At 43.9% G+C, this 9738-nt stretch overlaps 1 protein-coding gene across 2 annotated transcripts in view; it reads right to left on the bottom strand.

Annotated features, from left to right (window-relative positions):
• PPM1D (protein phosphatase, Mg2+/Mn2+ dependent 1D) overlaps positions 1–5465 on the bottom strand; it is a 54009-nt gene extending 48544 nt beyond the window's left edge. For both annotated transcript variants that reach the window (XM_032280736.1, XM_032280738.1), the window contains exon 1: positions 4763–5465. In XM_032280736.1, coding sequence (XP_032136627.1) covers positions 4763–5234 — 472 coding nt within the window. In that variant the 5' untranslated portion in view covers positions 5235–5465. The remainder of the gene's footprint in view (positions 1–4762) is intronic.
• Between the last annotated feature and the right edge of the window lie 4273 nt (positions 5466–9738).

Consider the following 9738-nt stretch of genomic DNA (forward strand, 5'->3'; position numbering starts at 1 on the left):
TTTTTTTTGAGACGGAGTTTTGCTTTTGTTACCCAAGCTGGAGTGCAATGTCGAGATCTTGGCTCACAACAACCTCCGCCTCCTGGGTTCAAGTGATTCTCCTGCCTCAGCCTCCTGAGTAGCTGGGATTACAGACACGTGCCACCAAGCCCAATTAATTTTTTTTTTGTATTATTAGTAAAGACAGGGCTTCTCCATGCTGGTCAGGTTAGTCTCAAACTCCTGACCTCAGGTGATCTGCCCGCCTCGGCCTCCCAAAGTGCTGGGATTACAGGTGTGAGCCACAGTACAGAGCCTGGTATAAATCTTATGTTATGTATATTTTAGCACGATTTTTTAAAGGGAGAAATTTTAATTTAAAAAAATGAATGAAAGTCCATTTATTTATTTACACTCAACAGAAACTCAACTAAATTCAACTAGTTGTTGAGCAGCTACTTTGGGCAAGGTATTATGTGGTCAATTCTAAAAGGATTAGTTATGAGTAAGGCAATATCTCTGGCCCCAAAGACCTCAAGATTTAGGTGACAGGCAGATACTATAGCAGACTAGTATCTCCCAGAAGTCTGTGTAATCTTTATAGGAATGCTACAAGGCCAAAACTATTTTCATAATAATTCTGAGAGTTTATTTGTCCTTTTCACTGTGCTGACATTTGTACTGATGGTAGACTGCTGGTGCCTTGGCAGGAGCCAAGGCAGTCGCACCAGACTGAGCTATTAGTCACTGCATTCTTCACAGCTACCTAATTACAGCCCAGAAAAGGCAAGCTACGCTGTACTGTAGTTTCAAATATTCCTGGCCAGGCGTGGTGGCTCATGCCTGTGGGAGGACAAGGCAGATGGATCACTTGAGATTAGGAGCTCAAGACCAGCCTGGCCAACATGGTGAAACCCTGTCCCTGTCTCCACTTAAAAAATACAAAAATTAGCTGGGTATGACGGCACACGCCTGTAGTCCCAGCTACTCAGGAGGCTAAACCCGGGAAGGTGAGCCCAAATCATGCCACTGCACTCTAGCCTGGGCAACACAGTGAGAATCTGTCTCAAAAAATAAAAAAAGAATATGCTTGATGACACAAGAAAAACTAATTTTATTAAATCTCAACCCATGAATACACACTTTTTTATCTGTTGCCCAGGCTGAATGCAGAGGCTCCATCATGGCTCACTGTAACCCAACCTCCCAGGCTCAAGTGATTCTTCCAACTCAGCCTCCCAAGGGGCAGAGACTACAGGCACATGCTACCATGCCAAGCTAATTTTTTATTTTTTGTGGCAACAGGGTCTCACCATGTTCCCCAGGCTGCACACGTTTTTAATATTCTGTATGACTAATAGGAGAATATATACAACAGCCTTTTATTACATACTAGGGCTGATAAGAGAAAAAGCACCTGTGATTGTCTGAGTCCTATGATGAACTAGCCATATTTTTCATGGACCATCATTTTTCCTTGAGACTGATAAACTGTGTTATTATAAGACTTGGGCATTTGAACATGAACAGGTTGAGCTTTTCAGTTCAAGAAAAATTGACGGTGTTTGTTGTCAATAATACATTTCTAATTGCTGCTTGAAAAATACATTTTGGAAAATGTGTACCTACAACAGAGAACTAGATAGCTACTCAATATTTAAAGACTTTTCTGATGAGATCAGTGATATTAACAAACATGATTTTCTTTGATATTGTATAATGAAATGTGTTGCTATTCAGAAGATGTTCTTAACTGAGTGAAGCATTATTTTCCAGATGACTAATGCACTATGTCACAAAATCACACATACAGAAGATTCAAAGTACAAACCAAAACAATAGATCTTAATGTAAGAGTACAAAATTCATTACTAAGGTTTCAAATTCCAATTCAACTAACTTTAAGAAACTACTTTTCTTCTATGTTCCTCTGATTAGAAAAAAAAAAAAAAAAGATGAAAGAAAGAAACTACCACTTTTGTGCAGAATATGCACAATTATCTGAAAAGACTAATATTTTTCCTTTTTCCTACTACATATGCATGCGGGGCTGCTTCTTCTTTAGACACTTCAAATAGCATAGCAGACTGAGTGCAGAAGTGGGTATGAGAATTCAGCTGTCTTCCATTAAGCTAGATATTTAAAGAGGTTTGCAAAAATGTAAAATAATGCCATTCCTCCCACCAGTATTTCTTATTTGGGTAAAAAAGTGGTTTTTCTTTAGTGAGTGTGTGCGTGTGTGTGTAAACATATTTGTTTTTGAAGAAATTTTTTTAAATTTTCTAAGTTTAAATTTCTCATATAGTAAATATTGGAAGATGTAGCCCACATAAACAAAAACTCTTTGGGGTCCTCAATAATTTAATAGTATGAAGGGTTCTGTGAGCAAAAAGTTTGAGAACTACTACCACAATCCAATGAGCACTACAAAATTAGAAAAAAGGATGCTCAATTCCAAAAGAAAGAAGTCTTCACAGAAGAAAACATACTGACTGGGAATCTACATGATGGATATATTTTTGTTTGAATTTTCCTTGTTGGGGGCAGGGTGAGAACCAGAAGCCAAGAAAATGGAAACGGAGTACTTTCATGTTCCCTGAAAAAAGGTGAGTAATGTAATGGAAATTCGCGTTAACAGATATTTACCAGAGAGGCTGAATTTGTACAGGAAAGGGGTTGGCCTGCAGATTACAAACTACAGTTTATTTTATAGAAAATGTGAAGTCATCCAAGAATTTGTAACTAAATACAATTTTTTTTGTCTTTCTCAACCCTGTGACTAAAAAAAAAAAAAAAAATTTTAACCCTCATTTCCTTTGTCAAGGCTCCCAAAATAATTAGCTTACTGTACTTTTTTTCCCCCAAGTTTTGAGGACGAAGTCTGAGGTCTAGCTGTGGTACAAAATAAACTTCAACATTTTTCTGGAGTGTAAGGTTCTATGCATCATAAGAGTGAAAGCTTAATTCGAAAAGTCTGTGTATATAAGACAAAACCATCCATATTTGCATTTAACAACATGGTCCCTGCTTTATTAAAAAAATGCTCCTGCAGGTCCAGTACTGTGGCTCACCCTGTAATTCCAGCACTTTCAGAGGCCGAGGCGGGAGGATCGCTTAAGCCCAGGATCGCTTGCTGCACTGCCTGGGCAACAAAATGAGACCGCCCACACACATCCCTCGCCCCGGCCAGTCTCTTTAAAGAAAATAAATAAATAAGTAAATTAAATTAAATTAAATGCTCATGTAACGGAGTTTATGCCTTAAAGTTTTTTTATCCATAAAGTTCAAACGTATGGCAAATTTATGTTGCTCCAAGTATACTGTAAAATAAACAAGACTCTACATAGTTCTTTGTGTCTAATCTTCCTCTCTTGTCCTGCTGTCGACTTCTCGTTGCCCTGCAGTCAATGATATGACATATTTCTACAATATACTACAGTGCTTTCAGCTCTATGGTGCCTACACAAAAACAAAATACATCCATAAAGAGGGGCCCCTGGGACTGAATGGGAAACGCCTCCAACAAGCCTAGTGGCTGATCTTTCAGTCAATCAACTAATTCTTGGCAGAGAGCCAAGCAAATGGAAAACATTCTTTGAAACCGGCTAATCTGCAACTCTATGACAATACCTTTCTAAAAATGTTCTGTATTTGCTAAATCTTTAACTCTTTTTCTCTATGTCTCCATTCCTCTGCTGAAATAAAGCAACTTTATTATGCTGCCATAAACAAAAAGGTTTTTTCCCACCGTTGGAGAGTATTGTCTTCTTTGCTCTAAAAAGATGCATGCTATTTATTCACTGCAATAGATAAATAATTATAAAGCTGTAAGATGATTCTCTAACTGCTGAGTACAGAAATCCTGCCCGCTTTACAAACATTTAAAACTCAGATGAAACTACAACTACACCGAAATTTTTAGACATTTAAGGCCTTTATTTCCTCCCAGTATTCAGTAATTCCTTGCATTTTCCTATTTTGACAGGCATTTACAATTTATAAGTACTTTTAAAGTAGGGACTGTTGAGAACTATCTGAAAGCAATCACCTAAGGCAATTTCCAAAAAGAAAGCTCAAGCAGAATTTAACGCACACCCTTAACACGGGGCCACTTTAAGAGGTAACAACACGTTCCGCGCTTTTATTTTTCATAAGCAGTACACGTTTATGATCCTAAAAATATCTCACCATCATTACAACGGAATTCCTTCCAAAACTTTCAATTGCCAGACGATTACACTTCAGCCCTTCTAAATTAGCTCACGCTTTACTCCACCAGCCAACCCCAGCTATCCCGGGTCAATCTGCAGAACTGACACCACCGGTAGGAGGCAACCGAGAGGGACAAGACGTCCAGGAGCAGAATTATGACAGATTCTAGGGGAACACTCCAATTTTTCCTTCGCCTGGCCCAGGTAGCAACATCAATTTATCTTTTGGCCAAAATCTGGCGCCAGGTTTCAAACACGTTTTCGCTGGTTGCCACCAAAGTGAAGCAGCGAAGGGAGAGGACTGCTTCCCATTGATCCTTGGAGAACGGAAATAAAGCGAGAAGAGCTTGCAGGGAGACAGCAATCCTATCTTCCCCAAGGCCATTTGGTTTGCCAGGACCTCCACCCAGCAAAGCGCTATTCGACCGTTTAGAGTCGTCACTTCCATCAATGTACACTTTGGATGCGCTCGCTCCGGGTGCCGCTGCTGGGGGCCCACGCCAGGCTGCTGCCATAAAAGCCCCGAACTGCCTGAGAAAAGGGGCGGGCGCCAAACAAGCCAGGGAACTTACCCAGTTTCTTCCACATGGCGAGGTGACAAGCGAGAAAGCCTTTGCGAATGGCAGCGCAAACCTTCGCCGGCTCGGACGAAGTGAAACCCTTCTGCTTCTTGATGAAACCCCACAAGTGCTCCCGGGCAAACTGTGCCGCCTCCCGCCCGCCGTGCCCGTCGCACACAGCGAAAAAGGCCACGGAGGAACGGCGGCGGCAGCAACGGCCAGGCGCCAGCGAGGCCCCGGCGTCCGGTAGAGGGTCGCGAGTCTCTCGGGCTGCCACCGCTGGGCCTTTCCCCGAGACTTCGCCGCCGGGTGGAGCGGGTGGCGACGGCCGCGGAGGCAATGGCTGAGACAGCGACCGCCGCGGCGAGGGCTTTTCTTCAGCCGTCGGTTCGGGCTCCACAACGATTTGAGTAACGTCCTCCATGTACTTCCTCCCGCCCTGGTCAGAGAAGACGCTCACTCCCAGCGAGTACAGCCCCGCCATGGCCGGCTGGCCGGGATCCCGCCGGTCCCACGCAGCCCGCCGAATCCGGCGGCGGGAGACACACTGGGCGCTCGCCGGCCAACTATTGTTTATCTTCGACGACGCCGAGAGGTGGGAGGGGGCGGTCCCGGAGGCCGGGGGCGCGCGATGTCTGGACTTGTCCGCGAGAGCTGGGCCGGACCGCCGGGGCGAGCGGAGCCAGGGAGCTGCGCCTGCGTACTGAGCTTCCCCCGCCCGTCCGCGCCCACCACACAAATCAGGCGTTCTCCCCCGCTGACGTCACTCGGCTCTCTGAGTCTGACCAATCCGGAGTCGAGCGGAGCGAGCCCGCCCTTCATACCCGCCTTCGCTCCCGCCTGCGACAGCCGTGCTCCCTCCTCCCTCAGCTGGCTCGGGGCCCGCGCGTCTCACAGTTCAGTTGCCCCACGCCGCGGGCTATTGCGCCCTCAGGGCTGTCTGCGGTTGCTGAGCCTTTCCCGAGCGGCTTGGTCTGTGTCGCCTTTTGGCTCCGTCCGGGGTTCTTAATGCGGCCTCCTGGCCTTGGCGTCCCGCTGCTCGCTTTGCGGGGAAGGTGGTGTGGGCTCGGGCCCCTAGCGAGTGGAAAATGAAGAGAGAAGAGTTCACCCTCTGCTGCTAAGCGAAATGGCGGGAAACCTCCCTTCTGAAGGGTGATTGTGAACTGGCCGGAACAAGTGCGGCACCGTTGAGCTGGATCTGGGTGGGACGTTTCCGACTGGGAATGGAGGAGGGAGGTCGTCCAATTCTGTTGTTTAAAAAACACCTGGGAAATTTCCACCGTCAGCTGTACAGTCTGTTCACATAGCTAGGTATATCAGAGACGTGAGAGGGCTGGATTCTAACTACGTAATTCCTAGCGGATCTTTTCAGCTTTTGTTAAAGGCAGTGCTCGTTCCAACCAGCTCTGGATACAGCATTTTATTCTTGCGGTATCGCTCCAAGTTATCACTTGAAAATAACTGACAAGAACTGCCAAGAGCGCCAGTGCTCTAACGGTTTGGTGATCGTCCCTTCTCTTCACCGAGTAGGTCACAATCCCAGCGCTAAAACCTTTGCACGGATTTCCACGGAGTTAAGCCGCAGAGCGGGGAATATACTAGTAGCATCCGTTTTGTAGTTGAATCACTTTAAAGTTCAGTTTTCCCGTTTTTGGTCACTTCATCAACCTTTGTACTTTCCTGTACAACCTTTGAGATTTTCAAATGGCCTGAAAACAGTATGGAAATGGGAATGGGGAGAATGTACGTAGAGTTGGCACAAGAAATTCTAGTAGAAACACATCTTTATGCCAATAAAAATATAAATAAGCAAAATCCGCTCAAGAAAATGTAGAAAATCTGAATAGATCAACTAAATAAAAATAAATATAATCGAAGATATCCATTGCCCCAAAAAGCACTAGACCAGATGGTTCCAGGGCATAGAAACGCTTGAAAAAAAAATCACAACCTGTTTGAAGAGATTATCATAACCCTGTTAATAAAACCGAAGCATTGTGAGCATTAAAAGGAAACCTACAGACCGTATTTTATAATGAGGAATACAAAAACCGTAAATGGGTGATTAGCTGCAGCCTCCATACCACAAGACCTGCAACAAGAACGGTTTGTGTAGCTCTATATTATTCCTCTCACGGTTCACCGCCTTTGACCCAGGAGATTACCAAAAGATAATTCCATCATGCTTTATATCCTCTCCACCTCAATCACCACCAATAGCATCTGTGCAACCCGTTTATTGCCCTAGTATCTCCATGCTACTCTCTGCTTCAGCTACTCTGATTCCATATCCCACTCTTCAAACATCCTAACCATTTAACTTCACACTTTTGATTTCAACATCTGCCATCAGCCACTTCCCTTTTATTCTTAGCCTCTTCTGTAAATGTTCCCATCAACTTCCCATTCCAACTGAAACCCGGTTTAACACTTGGCAAAACTACCTCCCTTGTAACTTTTCAACTACAGAAGGTTGTTTTCCTCTCACAGGTATTCTTATCTTATGGCCCACTCCTCATATTACCTCCAAACCACTTCTCTTCCTTATTCCTTCGGAAACCCAAGTTCTTTTAAAGTTCATGCAGACTGCTACTACTCCGAGATGCTGTCACCTACTGATCCCTGGTATCTTCCCTGTCATTTTTCATAGCCCACTTGTCTCCCTTTCTTCCACTATTCATGTCACTTCTCGTCCACTTTATTTCTCAAGATATTGTCCGTACCTTCCATACTCTCTCCTTTTCAAGAGCTTTACTGCTCCAACAATGATCCTCCTTGCTCCTGCCTCATCAATCTCTCCTTTCTCTCTCTTTTTAAATTTTAGAGACACTGACTTGCTATGATGCCCAGGCTGGAGTGCAGTGATTATTCACAGGTTCAGTTATAGCTCACTGCAGCCCCAAACTGCTGACCTCAAGTAATTTCTCCAACTTTATCCCCCAAAGTAGCTGGGATTAAGGCATGTGCCACCACACCCAGACTAATTTCTCCTCTTGGTCATTTCCATTTGTGTAAACGTGTTATGGTTTCTCTCTTTCTCTCTCTCTTTTTTTTTTTTTTTTTGAGACAGAGTCTCCCTCCATCCCCCAGGCTGGAGTGCAGTGGCATGATTTCAGCTAACTGCAACCTCCGCCTCCTGGGATCAAGGAATTCTCATGCCTTGGCCTCCCTAGTAGCTGGGACTACAGGCATGAGCCACCACCATACCTGGCCGCTATTGCCTCTTACCTGAACCACTACACTAGCCTCCTCACAAATCTTTCTTTCACTCTTGGCCCTCTGTGATCCTTTTTCCTCCAGCTACTGTATCAATCTTTCAAAAACCATAAATCAGATCAAGTCATTCTTTTACTCAATACATTCATGGCTTCCATCACATTTAAAATAATATGGGCCAGGCATGGTGGCTTACACCTGTAATTCCAGCACTTTGGGAGGCCAAGGTGGGCAGATCACTTACGGCCAAGAGTTGGAGACCAGCTGGCTAACATGGCAAAACCCTGTCTCTACTAAAAATGCAAAAATTAGCCAGGCCTTGTGACACACCTGAAGTTCCAGCTACTTGGGGGAGGCTGAGGCAGGAGAATCACCCAAACCCAGAGGCAGAAGCTGCAGTGAGCTGAGATCATGCCACTGCACTGAAGCCTGGGCAAGAAAGACTTTGTCTCAAAAAAATAAAATGATATGCAAACTCCTTATGAAGGCCTGAATCATCTGTTTCGCCCCTAAATGTTTGTCTGACCTTTTTTCATAACACTTTCCCCTTCACCACTAACCTCTAGCCACACTAGCCTTTTTTCTGTTCCTTGAACAGAAAATACCAAACTATTAGGAGACTTAGTGATTTTTTTTCATTAGCAGTTCTCTCTTCTTGGAATGCTATCCCCACTCCCAGCAGCTTTACAAAGCTGAATTCTTCTTGCTACTCAGATCTCAATTGAAATATTAAGGGACTTTCCTAACCATCCAATCTAAAGTAGCCACCCAATATCTCTCTATCACATAACCTTATTTTAATTCTCTGCAGAGGACTTCTCATTAGCTGATCTTTTTTGTTTGTTTATTTGTCCCAATTAGAATATAGGCTCCATGAGAACAAGGAACTTGTCTTGTTCACTGCTGCATACTGTGAGCCTAGGACAAAGAATTGTTAAGTGAGTTGATTAATTTACTTAGCAAGAAATGTGTAAAATTAATATGAGAAAAACCAGGAAACTTTGCTAAAGAAAAACAAAAGGCCTAAATAAATGTAAAAACATACCATGTCTCTAGATGAGAAGTCAACTCAATTGGTCTCAAATTAATCTACAAATTTATTATAACTTTAATCAAAATTCCAACTGGATTCTCTTTTTTTCTTGACAGGTTGATTCCAGCATTTATCTGGAAGAGAAAATGGATAAGTATAGCCAAGATGTTGAAAAAGGAGGTGATTAGTTGTCCTACAGGTATTAGAATATTCTTTTTTTTTTTTTTTTTTTTTGAGACAGAGTCTTACTCTGTCACCCAGGCTGGAGTGCAGTAGCACAATTCAGCTCATTGCACCTCTGCCTCCTGGGTTCAAGCATTTCTTGTGCCTCAGCTTCTGGAGTAGCTGGAATTACAGGCACATACCACTACACCAGGCTAGTTTTTGTATTTTTAGTAGCGACAGGGTTTCACCATGTTGGCCAGGCTGGTTTCAAACTCCTGGCCTCAAGTGATTTGGCGGTCTCAGCCTCCCAAAGTGCTGGGATTACAGGCATGGAGTCATTGTGCCCAGCCAGATGTCAGAATATTCTCTTTTTTTGAGATGAAGTTTTGCTCATGTTGCCCAGGCTGACGTGTAATGGTGTGATCTAGCTCACCACAACCTTGTCCAGGCTGATGTGTAATGACGTGATCTCAGTTCACCACAACCTCCACCTCCTAGGTTCAAGTGATTCTCCTGCTTCAGTCCCCTGAGTAGCTGGGATTACAGGTGCCTGCCACCATGCCTAGCTAATTTT

Source organism: Sapajus apella, unplaced genomic scaffold, assembly GCF_009761245.1.
Source record: "Sapajus apella isolate SASKATOON/1434 unplaced genomic scaffold, GSC_monkey_1.0 scaffold12, whole genome shotgun sequence".
NCBI lineage: Eukaryota > Metazoa > Chordata > Mammalia > Primates > Cebidae > Sapajus > Sapajus apella.